Below are 16,662 nucleotides of genomic sequence, written 5' to 3'. Positions count from 1 at the left end.
GTTCAATTAAATTTTTATTTTATTTAATTCTGTGACATATATATTTTTAACGTTTTATTTGATTTTTATATGTCCTTTACAACATTATTTGAAATTTTAGAATAATATATATATAAAATTTCATATAATTTATAAATTGTCTGTTATATCTGAATTATCTATAAATTTTTAACACTATTTGTAAAACAATGTAATCATACCTGAATTATCTATAAATTTTTAACATTATTTGTAAACTCTACTGCACACACACAAAGTAAGATTATTTAGAAATTTTAAATTTATAGTATAATATAGACTTTTTTAAAGAAAAAAAGGTAAAAGATGTAAACCATATATTTTGATAATTTCTAATACCTTAATTATTGTTTTGATGATTTCTCTACCTAGTATTATGGGTTAGAAGACATGAGATTTAATCAGATAATACTTTATATGGCACGGACTCTGGGAGCGATCGCCTCGATTATCTGGACGAAGATTGTGAACGCGCCTATCGAGCACCCGATATCAAGTTGCACTTACAGCTATATAGAATCGGTTCACGATAACGGCATAAAGAAGCGAAAACGTAGGACACGAAAGTAAATAAAAGCAAAACGCGTATAAAGGCTCACTTGTCAAAGTAAATCGATCTTCGACAGCTCAGTGATCTTTATTTCTCAAAGTTTAACTTTAATTAATGTATTGATCATCAATTATTCGTCAACTATTTTCCGCTATCGCGTATGCTTGAAATAAATTGTTTTAAAAATGTCTCTCATTTGGGGAATTATACATAATAGTGGAATACAAAAGTCATAATAATATCCTAATTACATCATCGTGATCTGTATTTGTCACATTTACTTAAGAAGCACACAATAGTCAACAAAAAATCATAATTGATTTTCATGATGTCAAAATAAAATCATTTTGACTTTCCTTTGACTTGGTCTGTTCCTTGGATATAAGTTTATTTTTAGTATCAGGTAACGTTATAATAATCTATGATATTCCGATAAAAAATTTGTCATGTATAAATATGTATAAACATACGTAAACACTCATAAATATTTATAAACATATATAATTATATATGAAATATGTCCATACATGTGTTCATACATCGTTCTTTCTTTTATAAAATTACTTTTTAGTGTAACAGAAATAATAATAGTAATGTGAAAACATTAAAAATAATTAAAAAGGTAATTTTTGCACTATTTGTTTTAGAAAAAATCAAATTTAAAGAAAAGTAAAAAAAATTATTTATGTATAATTATATATAAAATTGTGCATAATTATGTATGAGCAATTTTTTTTACATTTTTCCAAACTTATTTTTTTTCTGAAACAATGCAAAAATTATCCCTTTAATTATTTTTTGTGTTTTCACATTACTATTATTATTTCTATTACACTAAAAAGTAATTTTACAAAAGAAAGAAGGATGTATGAACATGTATGGACATATTTCATATATAATTATACAAATATATAAATATTTATGCGTGTTACGATGTTTATGCATATTTATACATATTTATGCATGAAAAATTTTTTACTGGGTATTATATGACTTAATTATGATTCTCTGTTCTACCTGGAATTATATAAATATATGTAAATGCATAATATTTACCTTCAAAACAGATGACTTGGATAGAGAGAGAAAATTGCATTTTTTTTATTATCAATTACTGCGAAATTTAAAAAATGAAAATTATGTTGCTGCCACAAAGTCGCCAAAGCATTTTAGAGACACGTGCCAACATCTATATGTCAATCTCAGTACTTCCGTAATAACGCGCGTAAATGCGATGGTAATGCAGGTTTCTCGTTTCAGTGCCGATGCAAATAAAAAATATATGGGAAAATAACAGAAACGGTATCTAATGGGGCTACTCCCCGACTTCCTTTCGACAAGACGGGACTTTAGGGGCACGCTCGAGTACCGTCGTTAATCCAAAGAAGGAAGAACTCGTCTCAAAAGGACATGGAAGGGGACGTTATCACGAGATACGTCAGGTCGAATACCTACATTCAAACGCGTGGATCGTTTTCAATACGCGTGCTCGAGCAAGGTCCAATCGACGTCGTACAGATAATCGCGTGTAGAATGGCGTGATACGACGTGTACTCGCACTTCGAAATTATGACAGACAGAACTGACGAAAGGTCGCCGACGTGAACGCTCCAAAGAAATCCGAGTCGCGCAAACCAGAATTCCGCGTCGTTTTCGCAAACTGGGCAGTCTGGGCACTGTACAGCTGAAGAAATGAGAATCTCTCGACGATCGTAGCGAGATCTGCGTGATTACAATCTTTCGCAAGGTATATCTATAGAATTATATGTTTATCTCGGAAACCATTAAAAACAAAAGAGTCTTCGTATATTTTCTTTATGATTTTTCTTTTTACACGTATGTTACGATATTTATTTGTATTTTGTTGGAGATATACGAGAGACATGTGTGATATAAAAGCGAATAAATGTTTAGTTCAAGATTTGACCGATTTTGATGAAACCGAACTCGACAACTTTTGGCGTAAAAATAGAGGATTGAATGTTAAAAATCGCGATAACGATAATTAAAGATGACATCCAGCTGACAATGGTGATATCAGACATGTCTGAAGGTTAGAAAATCTGTCATACCGACACGGGTATCATAAGAATAACGCACGAAATATGAAATCTAGTACAACCCAAGCAGAACAACAATTTATTATGATATCAAAATGATGTCATAATAACTCCAAAATGATCGTTAAAAGTCATTTTTCAATCATTCCCGATTCATTTTGATATCATTTCACGTTATCGTGACTTGTTTTGCTTGGGGAAAGTCCGTAAGATCTCGTGAAGAAATAAAATGAAATTTAGTATAAAATTCAGTATAAAATCTGTGAAATAGAGCAATCCTCAATCAACAATGCATAATCTATAGAATATTGCTAACATATTGAATAAGAAATTCTGTAAAAAAAATAACGAAAAAATAAAGCTAGTTATGAGTTTTGAAAGAAGACTTGTGCCTGTTTCTACTCGTATAATTTAATTTCAATCTCGATTCAATTAACTCATCTTTTTTTAATTCTGGAATTAGAAATAGATGAAAAGTAATTAATTAAATCTAAATTAAAAAATGTTAATCTACATTGATAGAAACGGGCATTATAGAGTCATATTTATCTAGAAAGGATAGAAATCCACAATTTAAATACAAATACGATAAAATAATAATAATTTTGCTGTTCGCCAAAAGCGAGGAAAGAAATCTGGGAGTTTATTATGATTCTTGAAACGAGGTAATAATTACATAAGTGAGCAAATTTACAAAATATTTGTAACTTTATTGGTCAACACCCAGTAAATTTGCTTATTTTTATAACTTTCACTCCGTTTTAAAAAAAGATAATAAGTCTGTTTTTCTAACTGCAAGAAATTCAGCTAAAAAGAATATATTTATAAATACTTTTCTTTAGAAGATCGAGAAATATAGAATCTCCTTTAAATGTAATCGGTTGTGCAACTCTAAAATGAATTTTTAACTTTTCGCAGAGCTTCATATATCATCTTCTGCTTTTTCCGCACAGTGAGATCATAAATTATTACTAATAGCGTTTTCGGCCCGATCGGGTTTGCACCAACCTGGGTTGGATTAATCTTTCCTATTGGTTGATTTCACCCGCTCTACCAATAGGAGAGCACAAAACGCCATTAATCCAACCCAAGTTAGTGCAAACCTGGCCGGGCCGAAAACGCTATAAATATATTATAATTATATGCAAGATTTCGTATTTTGCGTGTTACTTTTTGTCACGTGTTCGTACATATTTCGTCGGTACAACAGATTTCTTAACCTTCTCAAACATTCTCAAATACGTCAATTTTAATAGTTAATTAACGATTTTATAGTGTCGAATGACTATTTTGACTTTTCAAGCCTTTGTTCTTACGCAAAGAAGCATTGAACAAACACAATTTCATCAAAAACTAAGCAGTGTCTTAAACAAAAAATCAAGTAGTATCCTAAATCAAATATTTACTAATACATATGCTGTTCTAAGTTACTTAATAATGTACATTATATTACGCAACATTCTATATTGCTTTGTTTACATTGATATTAAAAGCATCTTACGAAAACATAGCACGTTATATGTATAATGACGTAATAAGGGGACTTAACAGATCATTGAATGTTGATATCATATATTCACAAATTGATAAAAATATTTAAATATAAAAATGTTTAGATAAAACATGGCTGAGAATAGACCGACAGAAGAGACGACAAGTGGACATTGTGACCCAAGGATGCCACTTATATCGACGTCAAATGAAAATAGACAAGTTCAGGACTCGCCAAGTAGTACTAGGTACACATTGGCAAGTATAAGCTCTGAAACGGCATTTAACTTTGGTGTCAGAACAGCAGAACGTTCAAGAATATTTGCGGGTAACATCTCCTCCACTATTCGTCCTCTTATACAGGCAGCGGTATGTAACATCAGGATTGTCATCGCATTGTCAATATTAATCCTTCGCAATAGGGGTCTTTGAGAAATACAGCAAATTTTTTATTGTTCCGGATTATATGTATAAAAATCTGAAAAAATAATCTGATATACTTCTTGAAGCTTTGACGAGTTTTATCATCATAAATAGTCTGATTGTATTTTGTAGATTTATTTTTTATAGATTAAAATTTATTTGCTAAAGAGAATCAAACAAAGCTAATGAGAGTATAGTGCAGTTAATAGTGCGCAAAGAAATCACAAAAAGACTGTTTTAATACATATTTATTGTGAAAGTATGATCGCTTTACAATTAATTGAACGTTTCGACTCTATGTGGAATCATCCTCAGCAATTCGATACAAATCTTTTTTACTATGTTCATTCTCAATGTGTTAAGATTGAGTCACTAACAAATTGCCAAATTTGAACGTGGCATAAATCTGAAAATAGACCAAAAATACGTCTTGAAGCTTAGGATCACATTTAATCAGCACTAATTTAAATTTACGTATATAATAAGATTAAGAACGTATTATAAAATATGCTTTCAGCATTATATCTCGCACGTATAAAAGAAATGTTTTTATATGACCTTTTTGTGTACTATTAATCATGCTATACTCTCATTACTCATTGTTTGATTCTCCTTTGTTTTTAATTTTGAGAGTCCATTTCTTAGTTTATGTTTGTTTATCTGCTAAAATTCACAATCAAAATATTGATAGTGTGTTTAAAGATCCCAATTGCCGACGCAGGTTTCGAAGGAACATATTTAGTTAATTATTTTCTTTTTGTCATAACAGCCTAACTTATCGTTGACGTCGCTCCTAGCCATTCATGGACTCCGGAATCAAGTCCATCCAGCTGCGTTACCAAACGACAGCTACGTAATCAATTTAGAGGATCCTGTAAATGATACGAATTCTCACGATGAATCTGTGCACAACCATCATCATCACCATCATCACATAGCATCAACAATGCCAAACAATTTTTCAAATAACACGCATGAAACCGCGAATGAAGTAGTCGAAAATCATAATAATAATGCCTCAGAAAATACCATCAATGGCAACGTCCAGATAGGTCCGGAAGCTCGGGCAATGCTGAAACAGCTTCAACAATACGTTCCTTTCGTCACCATTCTTCTCGCCAAGGGTCTCTATGATCATCGAGCCGGAATAGTCACGTTTGTTGTACTGCTTATTACGTTCTTTCACGCCAATAATGGCCTCAAACGTGAAATCGCTAAACAGCACAACCGGAGTTGGTCGTTGCTCATGCTGATTCTATGCTACATCACTGCGTGCATTGTGTTCGTCGTATATACGTTTAATTTGTACACTCTCGTTCCCTATGCCGAACCACTCACGATCTGGGAATTACTTTGTTACGTCACGGTGATGGACTTCTTCCTTAAACTCATCACCATCATTTGCAAAGTTCTTTTGACTTGTCTACCGGTACGATTATTAGCATTCCAGAATCGGGTAAATATTCATTCGTTATCTCAATTTGTGTTGGATATTATATAACATAAACGATATATAAGATAGAAATGAATAAAATTTCAGGGAAAATATTATCTTATGGTGGAAGCGACGTCACAACTTTATCGATGCGTCGCACCTGTTCAACCGTGGTTATACTATCTGCTTGAAACGTATCAAGGTCAAGAGAAAATCGTGGGAATTTTCTTCTCAATAATGTATACAATGAGCAAGGGTAATGATCTCTTGTCGCGTCTAAAATTGTTTCGCACCGCTGTATGGAAACTGTTCCAAAATGTAGTACGTACAATCTTTATATACGAATATATCCCTCCGTCTGCAATTTGGGTCTTTTTGCACAAGCGAAATGTCACTCTCAAATTTCTCTGAAATAAAGGAGGACGAAGTTTGATTCCTCTTAAAATAATTGAGAAGACAATTTGATAATGTAATAGAGACGTTAAATTTTTCCATATTTTTTAAAAATCTGGAAAAAGAACTTGGGCTGGATATAAAATACCCAGATTGCAAACGGAGGGAGTAAAAATATGATTGCAAATTGAGAGTTAAAATTGTCATACTATGACATAATCATATTGTGTAATAATGCCTTTCTTTATATAGAGTCTTGGAGTATCTCCGTCGAAGGAACAGCTAATTGCCTCCGGCGGTATATGTGCCATTTGTCATGAAGAATATACTACACCGGTTAGACTTCATTGTAAGCATATTTTTTGTGAGACATGCGTCTCGACATGGCTCGACAGAGAACGATCGTGTCCTCTGTGTCGCGCGTCCATCACGGATGATCCGATTTATCGGGATGGTCATACAACACACTTCATTCAATTGTATTGATTCCGTCAATTATCATCTCTTTAGAGATAATAATTTTTTGTACAGTTTTTTATTATTAGGTAAAAAAAAAATAAGAGGTTCTGTTAACAGCAACCGTGTTTTCCATTATTTATCGTAATCGAATAATCCTCAAACTTTTATATCTTCTGAATTATTTTATGAGACGAAACTATAATAATATTGAAATAATAAATAATATACTATTTTTTAGTAAAACTAAATGCATTGATAAGATGCCTAGATTGAAACATTGTACACGTTTGGACATGTAAAATATGATGTACATAAATGATTATATTTAGGAATTTTAGCGTTAATGTGGAGGAAACCGTGATAGGAAAGGCCAAGAACTGAGAAAATTTATTTTTTTTTTTACAAAAATCTTTTACGGGTAATATAAGCATTTAAATAGATTAACTAAATCAAATAAATTGAAATTTAGATTTACTTAGTCGTTCTTTAATAAACTCATTTTTTAAATAAATATAATATATATATAAATATATATATATTATATTAATAATATATAATGTATATGTATATATATGTGTATATTTTATTTTATTATTACTACATAATAAAATATATTATATAAAATATAATATTAAATATAATGTTATTACTTGTTAAAAATTGCGACTTCAAAGCGTGTAACTTGCTATTTATATCGTTATTCGTAAAACTATTTAGAATTTTTCCAGAATTTTTCAAGGTGTTACTAAACATTGCTCATAAAATTGTAATTAGCAATTTCTTTGTTGTATAATTTAAATTTCCAAATTAAATCATTCCAAATAAATGTGAATAATTACATTAAAGAGAAACTTAATTTCTCTAGAATCAAATCTTGGATTGATTCGAAAATAGGGAGAAGCTATTGTATTTTGCAGAAGTTAAATCAAACAACCGATCATAAGCAAAAATGAATGGAAAAGAATTGCTTATAATTTAAATTTCCAAATTAAATCATTCCAAATAAATGTGAATAATTACATTAAAGAGAAACTGGTCCTTGACCACCTAATAATTAAGAAAATGTAAACCACTCGACATTCGAATAAATGACAACAGTAAGTAGATCCTATTAACAATGTAACCAAAGAAGATTAAAAAAATTTGTAACGAATTGAAAGAAAGCGAAGAATATTCCATTAATCTGGAGTTTGTTGTTAATAAAGATTGACTTAAGCTTTAAAAGTTAAAAAGCGTTTCTGGTTACACGTAACAACAAAAGGAGAAAGCGCATCTAATATTAATGTTGCCAAAAATATCCAGAAAATTTTCAACAAATAGTTGAAAAACGGACACCTTGATTTATAACTTTATATATACGTATTTTGGGCATGTATTTCTTCCTATGTACAAGTATTATTTATTCTCATAAATATACAAAATTTTAAAATTATATTATGCTCTCCTATATTTCCTTTTATTTGTGCATGGATACGTGCAAGCGCACACATGGCGAGTGTGCATGTATACTAATATACTATATGATATAGTAAAATTAAAAAAAATAAAAAAAAAAGAAGAAAACTTACTGGTAATGCTTAACCAAGAAAATCATAATTCGACACATCTTCAAACTGCTGATTTTGTGCATTACCGGGAGCCATTGGTCTCGTTGCTATTTGCCCTCTCGGACCTACCATTTGCTGTTGTACTCCGAATACTTGCCGAACGCTATATTGAGGTTGTGGCTGTAACATTAATTGCAATTTGTATTGTAAATGTTTGTTTTACATATCTTTATTTTTGTCATATCTATAAACATTAATACAAATACAGCTCAGTTTTTTTAAGTTATCGTAAGTTCTTACCTGTTGTAATAAATGTCTGAGACCAAGATTGTTAGTGGAGACTGGACGCATCAAACGTTGAGAATTCGCCTGTTGATTAGCCATTGCGGCCGGATTGAGGCCTCTCTGTGCTTGTTGCGCCTGTACATGTGTGAAAATAATTGTTTACCTCACAATACTAAAAATATATTTATTGATAAATTAAAACTCATTTACCTCAAGTTGTTGCTTATACTGCATCTCTTGTTGTTGTGCCACTTCTAGGTTTTGTTGAATCTGGACAAACAATATCGAAATTATAAAAATTTTTTAACTTTTAAATGTTATTTCTATTAAATACAAAAATATATATATTTACATTTACTTCCAATTGAGACTTATACTGTGCCTCTTGCTGTTGGGCAGCCTCTAACGTTTGCCTTAGATGTTGAATCTTTAGCAAATTTTGATGCCTGGCGATTTCTATATCATCATAAGGAGGTCTTTGTTGGCCGATCATACCTCCGGCACCAGTATTTGCTTGTGGGCCACTAATTCCGCTATTCTGTAAACGTATGTGTAACATTTTCTAAATGTATCTAATATATAATTATTATTCTATTCCATAGAAATGCTAGCACATTGTATTACCTGCATATTCATTTGAGTCATTTGGGGACCACTAGTCGAAGTTAAAGTTTGTGGAGGAACGGTGGACACGATATTCTGTGTTATTTGACCACCTCCCATTGCCATCGTATTTGTTTGGGACATAAGAATACCCCCCTGTGTACCGGTAGTAGGCATGGGTGCGGGAATCGTATTACCTGGTCCAGGATTAGCCTAACAAAGTTATAAGAGTTACTCTCTGATTATTTTCTTTTTATCAATTTCGCGTATAAGTAAATCTTATTACTTACCTGTCTTACAGAAGCGTTTTGAGATGTTTTCTGCTGTTGAATAACCTTGCGAAGACGATCTACAAAAGCTGTTTGGTCGTTTGGAATAAAACCTAAATACGTTTTTTTGTCTGTAGTATACAAAAGTATAAGTACTTTTATTTCACAAGCTGGACTTGATGACGCAGAAGTAAAGTGAACACAACCTGCCTGAAATATATTAAATTTTGAGTATTATTATAAACATTGTCACAGATACATTATTCATAACATTTATTCGTTCAGACAAAATAAAAAACACGTGTATAATGCATAAGATAATAAATACACTTACAAATCCAGCTGTCATCATTTTTGTTAAGGATTCTAATGCTTCACATGGCGTCGGGTGAAATACAACAGATTTAGAATTCTTCAGATAAGTACCACCAATACTTCCTATCAATTGTTTCGGCATCAATTGCATTATCAATTTAGGTGGCCATGTATCCGCTTTCCTGAAAAGCAAATATCGTGTAAAATAAAAATACGAAAAGGCTATGTTAACAGTGAAAAATGATCATTTACAATTCCGGATCTCCGTCTTTCGCATTAGCGGAAACTTGACACGGGACATGTCTCGTTTGCTTTTGCGCATCTGTTGGATTTTTGGCCTTTTCGATCCATTCTACGATACCTTGCCAGATGTTCTGGCGCTCGCGTGGCACAAGTTGTTGATTTTGTACAGTACCAGTAGATACATTGCCCTGAAAAATTATAGAATCAATATTATTTATTTTATTATTTATTTTTCACAATCCTTTGTGACTCAAGATAGCTTTTCCCCCGATTTACAATGTTTAATAAACTATAAATTATATATTTTTATCTCATTCTAATTTTTACTTTATTCTATATACCACTCTATTGCAACGTTTTAATCCTTTATCCTTTTGTTTATATATAAAGTTTATATAAATATAATAATGTAATTTGATTACTTGTGCTTGAGAGTGAGTAATCTGTTGCGTAATAGAAGATACTGAGACCGGTGCTTGCTGTGAAGCTGTAACAGTTTGTGAGACTTGAGTAGGTACAGACTGGCTAATACAAGAAGCAGTAAGCTGCGATCCTGGTTGATTATGAGTCGGTTGAGCGGCCATAGACATGGTAGCCTGTTGAACATTTTGCTGCTGCAACTGCATCGTCAAGCGCAGTTGTTGCTGTTGCTGTGTGAGTTGCTGCTGCTGCTGTTGCTGATTAGCTGCCATAACATTATTGCCAGCCACTGTAAAATAAATGTAAATTATTTAAAACGTAAGTTATCTATAAATAAAATGTAAGCTACAAAGTTTTGTATGTCTAAACACAGCATAAAGAACAAAAGGTAAGATCCAAGTAAGATTAAATAAATATGTCAATGCTTTTACCATCTAATCGTTGATTAAACGCAGCTACATTGAGTCCTAATGATGAAGGCGGTTGTGTTAATTGTGCTATTAGCGCACTGCCTTGTGTATTTGCAGGCGCAGTTGCACCCGGTGCTATGAATGGTCGCATCCATCTGGGCCTCGTGGCTATGTTTACTCCCGGTGGATGATAATTTGGTGGTGCGGCTATCTGAGGATTGTAAGGCGGTCGGGCGGTATTCATTGGTGCCGCCATAGACGGCGTAACAGTTTGATGCACAGAGGTGATATTCTGAGGAGGGGCTTGGTTTCTGAAAGGAGGACCCTGCTGCTGATTCGGCGGTGCGATATTCTGCTGCACTTGATTAGTGTTAGGACTGTCGTTACTCTGCAGTGGACTTAAGGGTATTTGTGCAGCGGTAGCCGCGGTATTGTGAACATTACCGCCCATTTGAGGACTGACTGGTCGTTCTTTTAAATTGTAATTTCGCAAAAGTACTAAATGCCGTGGATCCTTGGCATAATTCTTTGTTTGCGAGGACTGTAAATCACCGCCAGCTTTTTCAAATAATTTATACAATGCCGGAATTTTTCTTGGTGATAATATAGAAATATTAATATTCCTCTGAAAAATTACATATATATATGTATGTATATATATATATATTGCATATACGCACATACATGATGATCACCTCCTTATTACGCATTTACAATTTGTCACTCACCTCTTGATAAATAGTAGCTAATTGTTCAATGGTATGACCAGCGAATTTGTAAGTTTCTTGAATCATGGTTTGATACGGAGGCGAATTACAAATTAAAATACAATGTTTTTGTGAAGCTGTATTTGGCTCCCGTCTCAGCTGCAAGTCTTCAAAACATAGTAATCCTGTTGCAAGACCTTCACCTATGTTTGCAAAAGATTCTCCCTTTCCACCAACCATTCTAGATGAAACATTATTATTGATAAAATAAATTAATTAATAAAAAGGATATCCAATTTTTAAAATAGCAGTGTTAATTATAAAAGGTTTATTTATGAAAAATATTATTAGATATTCTGTACTCAAGCTTGTCTAGAACCATCAGTAGCTTGTGAGGATTTGAATAAGGTCCTAGAGTCTCAGTGCACGGAGATGGTAAGCAATCAGCAGCATGATAAACGACTATTCCATATAATGTCGTGCTATTCTGTTATACAAATTCCAATTGCAATAAAATAAATTGTAACTTAATTAATTTACATACATTAAGAAATATAACTGTATATTATATCATACCTCAGCAACATATTCCCTATCTTCTATGCCACCTTGACTAAAATATCTATAATACAGAAAAAACACAAAAAAAGAGAGAGAGAGAGAGAGAGAGAGAGAGAGAGAGAGAGAGAGAGAGAGAAACAGATCCTTATTCTATATATAATACAGAAAGTTAGTATGATGCAGTTAATGCTTATAATAAAGTTGATGTTTACAAATATGATCAAAGATAGGATTATTTTTATATTATACATATAATTGATTTATGAAGTGAATTTATATAAATGAATATTACATATTAAAACTTACTCCAATGTTGGAATAACATAATTTGTTTTAAGGTCATTAAGGTATGCGCCGTTAACGGCTGTTCCTTCAATGACGAATATAACATCAGCTTGTATTCCATGTTCAGTTGGTCCTGTCACCATGTTCTAATACACAAGAATTTTGCTTAATTACTTAAATGCTATTTAATAAAATGCACACAGTGTCCCGAATGCAAGTGACCAATTTTCTCCAAAATAAAATAAAAACAAGTATATCTCTAAAATTCGTTAGATATCATATCTTTAAAGAATTTTAGAGATAAGATTGTTTTTCTTAGTTTATCGATCCCTTATACGCCCCCAAAGTTAGACTATTTAAATTCGGAACACCGTATATATAAAATCGCAAAATTTTTTCAAAATTATTTTATTTAACTGTGTTATTTATATTATATAACTATGATAAAAATAAAAATTAAGATACTTGATTTTGTGTATAGAATATTTCAATAAGATAAACTTAATAAAGATAAGATTAATTACATATTGAAGTTTCACAAGCTAACCCAACCTAGACAACCTCCTTTAAAATTATGTTGAAAGAATCTTTCTCTCTTTACAAACTTACGTTTAATTAAAATTTACCAGTTTAGGTAAAAAATACGCTTGTTTGCCAGCGCGTTTGTACAAATATGCGTATAAATCATATAAACAAACTTTATTTTCTTTCTACGCTTACGACACAACTAAACATAAAGCTCGTATCAGACTACTCGTCTCGTCGGACCATGGTGGACAGGAGAGTGGAGACGGTGGAGTAAAATGGAGTAAACGGACTTTGAAACCGAACGCTGATTGGTGAAAAATTGGTGATGGGGATAAATTTTACTTCCACAACCGGCTTTTCATCAAAAGGATAAGCGGAATGAACATCGAGTACCTATTTCTGCGATGCTTAATTTCAACTGAAGACGAGTCCTGTATACAATGTATCGCATGCTCATTTTGTGCGCACATTGGCTGTGTTTGTTTGTATTTTAGAAACATTAAATAAAGTTTTTTAATTACAATAATGATATACTTTGCGCTTTATTATCGATTTCTCGAAGTATCTTATATTATGAGTTATACAATTTATTACTTTGCGATTTGCTCACTTTTCTTTAATTTTTAGAAAATTATAGTATCTATATACTTGAATTAAATTTTGCATAACAGTAACATCTTAATAAAGCCTATTAAATTTTCCTTTCAAAATGATTTATTACTATTTTCTGAAATTCTGCCTATACATTTTCAATATTTACTTAAACTCACGCTCGCGGTCCAATTTTTTCCATTTTCCCTTTGTATCAATGTCGATAATTAATTGCCTGAAAATCCGCTAGCGAATTTCTGTAATACTGCATTCCGTAAGTGTGATAACGCGCAGACCTATATCGATATTCCATCGCGATTCGAGAAATTTCAATGCCGCAGAGAATGTTCAACAATTATGAATAAACGATCGAGGCCGGATTAAATATTTACTCAACGAGAAATTAAATATTCCGCGTTGATATTTTTACATCATCTACGAATTATTTTTCTACTCTTATAATTAATGTTCCGGAAATAGCTCGATTTATTTAATTCGAGCTTTGAAAAATAAACAAATTTTTTGGAAACTAAAGCAAATAAAAAAGCCATAAGAAATAAAAGCAGAAAAAAGCAAATTAATAATAATAAATAATAAGTCAAACAAATTAATACCGATGAAAAATATACATAATTCATATAATATAATTATATTATATGTATAAATTATGTAATTATTCGTCTTTGTCTAATAATAAACATATAGTATGGAAAAGAACCACAAAAACGTGGACGTTATCCTACGAGGTTTACACAAAAAAGGTCGAGATGTCCATTCTCAGGTTTCTCTCTGGTAGGGTATAATTTCGCACTTTTTTCTGCCAGATTCTTTCATTTTATGTAAAAACGCGTTGAATGAGCGTAATTTTATCGAAATTTGAATAGAGGCAGTTCTTCTGGATAATTACAGTGTGCCTTCCAACATGATATACACCGTGTGACGCACTTGATCATTATATCCTTGTTGTTTGCCAATGTTAAACAAAGATGAGATGATCACTGGTGTTGTACTGTGTCGCTTGCTGGAAGGTACACATCATGTATATTTAATCTTGTGCAATTTTATGCTTTTGCTCGAATCATTCTGTTCATACGCGTCTACCCGCTGCTACTTGCTCAGCTGTTATGAAAGGTTTTTCATTGTTGCGTAAATCGGCGCTGTCAGTTTCGAAATACCTGTAACAACTATGTTGTATATCGATCAAACTAAGTTCCTTCCCTAATGACTAATGAAAGTAATATTTACAGGTACGAGGCATAAGTTCGTTGAGGATGGCAGTCTCGCGACGATATTAGCATTAGAAACAATTCGGAGTGTCCGAATTGTGAATAGAAGATATATTCATTTGTAACGTTTGCGAAGAATAAGTTGCTGACTGAACATGGTAATTTTAGTTTGATTTTGATTTAACAAACTTTTATGCAATCTTTTTAATTCTATTCTTAAAATTATTTTAAATTGAAATTTTTGTCTAGCTTGCTAAAATATTAAAATTATTTTTATTTTGGTACTTTGAGAAACTGTACAATTGAATCATTTTACATGTATGCTCGTTCATTTTGAGGCTAAAGTTTTCAACTCTTCAATAATAAAGTCTTTCAACAATTTTTCAATAATGAATTGAATTAGAGACCACTACATAGATAAGACTTGTTTCTATCAATGTAGATAATTTTAATCTTAGTTTATTTACTTATTTTTTTTCTAGTTCTTAGAACTAGAAGAAACAACCTGGAGAACATAAACAGTAACATTCCATCTATGTTATAAATAATTATTATGTACATTGTACAACATATGTATTATATCATTTATATTATTGAGTAGTAAATTATAATTATGATGTAATACTGTTGGTTCATATCCTGTGGGAAGTAATAAGTTAACTGAGATTAAAAGGTTCATCTACATTGCTATTGACACAAATGAAATAAGTAAAACAGTATTAAAGATACAGTCGAGTTTGGGACTTGGTGCCTAATATGTATTTGGATGGGTGTGAATTTTAAATTCATCTTCCAATTATATAAACTATGAGTCTCAATTGCTTTGGAAATGCAATTATAATGTCTACTGAGTTATTTGATTAATGCCCAATTTCTTCACTTCCAGATAAGTTGCGGATAACCTTATCCAGGAGATATCTCTTGGATAAAGTTATCTAGAGGTGAAGAAATTAGACATAATTCTATTTTTATTTTCCATAGGCGTCCACATCGAAGAAACAAGCTCATAAGAAAAATGTTATAAAATTTGAATTAACTGAAAAACAGAAATCTGACATAAAGGAAGCATTTGATCTATTCGATCCGGATGGCACCGGAAAAATTGGTATCAAGGACCTTAAAGTTGTTCTTAGAGCGTTAGGATATGAACCGACAGTGAAAGAATTACAGACACTCGTAGCTGATGTCACACCAGAATGTCCTAACTCATTATCTTATGAAGAATTCATGAAAATAATGTTAATTAAAATGACAGATGTAGAAGAAAGCCAAAGCGAAATAATAAGAGCATTCCGACTTTTTGATGATGATAAAACAGGGAAAATATCATTCAAAAATATAAAACGAGTTGCAATGGAATTGGAAGAAGAGTTGACTGATGAAGAAATATTTGATATGATCAACCAGGTAGATGAAGATGGCGATGGAGAAATATCATTAGAAGAATTTATAAAACTCTTTAAGAAGATGTCATGTTAACTTTGTACTAAGTTAAATTCACATCTATGTCGAGTTAATGCAGAAACATAACGTATTTTTTAACTAATAATGTGTATTGTATTTATATATTCTAAACGGAAGACTGATATCTTAATATAATTATCTTTTAGTATACTTGTCAATGATATTTTTATAAACTTTTATTTATTTAGATGTTTAATGTGCCACGAGTGTGTAAAAATAAATAGCATTAACTACATTCTACGTATGTTAACATTTAATTTATTCTTTTCAAATCCTACACAGTCCAATTTTAAAAATTTATAATAAAAATGTAACTAAGAAAAAAAATATATATATACTCATAAAATAATTATATCAATTTTATTATATATCAAATATA

The 16,662-nt window shown here is 31.6% G+C and overlaps 3 protein-coding genes across 6 annotated transcripts in view; 2 read left to right on the top strand and 1 right to left on the bottom strand.

The window, feature by feature from the left end:
- The window catches only part of LOC108758760 (citrate synthase-like), a 5,665-nt gene extending 3,756 nt beyond the window's left edge, over positions 1-1,909 (top strand). For both annotated transcript variants that reach the window (XM_018503850.1, XM_018503849.1), the window contains exons 8-9: positions 391-584; positions 1,829-1,909. In XM_018503850.1, coding sequence (XP_018359352.1) covers positions 391-584; positions 1,829-1,862 — 228 coding nt within the window. In that variant the 3' untranslated portion in view covers positions 1,863-1,909. The remainder of the gene's footprint in view (positions 1-390; positions 585-1,828) is intronic.
- LOC108758759 (Mediator complex subunit 25) overlaps positions 1-13,245 on the bottom strand; it is a 37,418-nt gene extending 24,173 nt beyond the window's left edge. The window contains exons 1-15 of one of the 2 annotated variants that reach the window (XM_018503848.1): positions 13,084-13,245; positions 12,496-12,620; positions 12,205-12,250; positions 11,991-12,115; positions 11,650-11,869; positions 10,943-11,546; positions 10,514-10,800; positions 10,101-10,279; positions 9,868-10,030; positions 9,555-9,743; positions 9,286-9,477; positions 9,014-9,199; positions 8,872-8,931; positions 8,677-8,796; positions 8,398-8,556 (exon numbers count right to left, since the gene is read on the bottom strand). In XM_018503848.1, the coding sequence (XP_018359350.1) occupies positions 8,407-8,556; positions 8,677-8,796; positions 8,872-8,931; positions 9,014-9,199; positions 9,286-9,477; positions 9,555-9,743; positions 9,868-10,030; positions 10,101-10,279; positions 10,514-10,800; positions 10,943-11,546; positions 11,650-11,869; positions 11,991-12,115; positions 12,205-12,250; positions 12,496-12,617 (2,643 nt within the window). In that variant the 5' untranslated portion in view covers positions 12,618-12,620; positions 13,084-13,245 and the 3' untranslated portion in view covers positions 8,398-8,406. Of the gene's footprint in view, positions 1-8,075; positions 8,557-8,676; positions 8,797-8,871; positions 8,932-9,013; positions 9,200-9,285; positions 9,478-9,554; positions 9,744-9,867; positions 10,031-10,100; positions 10,280-10,513; positions 10,801-10,942; positions 11,547-11,649; positions 11,870-11,990; positions 12,116-12,204; positions 12,251-12,495; positions 12,621-13,083 lie in introns of those variants that run through there. The other variant, XM_018503847.1, reaches the window with a different exon arrangement.
- On the top strand, positions 2,240-16,394 carry Rnft2 (ring finger protein, transmembrane 2). 2 transcript variants are annotated; one of them, XM_018503853.1, is made up of 5 exons: positions 2,240-2,315; positions 4,245-4,488; positions 5,312-5,998; positions 6,083-6,298; positions 15,801-16,394. In XM_018503853.1, the coding sequence occupies exons 2-5, from the start codon at positions 4,252-4,254 to the stop codon at positions 16,296-16,298; spliced, it is 1,638 nt and encodes a 545-aa protein (XP_018359355.1). In that variant the 5' UTR covers positions 2,240-2,315; positions 4,245-4,251; the 3' UTR covers positions 16,299-16,394. The 2 variants fall into 2 exon arrangements, with proteins under 2 accessions (XP_018359355.1, XP_018359354.1); XM_018503852.1 differs by lacking the exon at positions 15,801-16,394 and adding an exon at positions 6,623-7,242.
- Positions 16,395-16,662: the final 268 nt, after the last annotated feature.

Source organism: Trachymyrmex cornetzi, unplaced genomic scaffold, assembly GCF_001594075.2.
Source record: "Trachymyrmex cornetzi isolate Tcor2-1 unplaced genomic scaffold, Tcor1.1 scaffold16, whole genome shotgun sequence".
NCBI classification, from domain to species: domain Eukaryota; kingdom Metazoa; phylum Arthropoda; class Insecta; order Hymenoptera; family Formicidae; genus Trachymyrmex; species Trachymyrmex cornetzi.
This window is presented reverse-complemented; position numbering and strand designations above follow the sequence as displayed.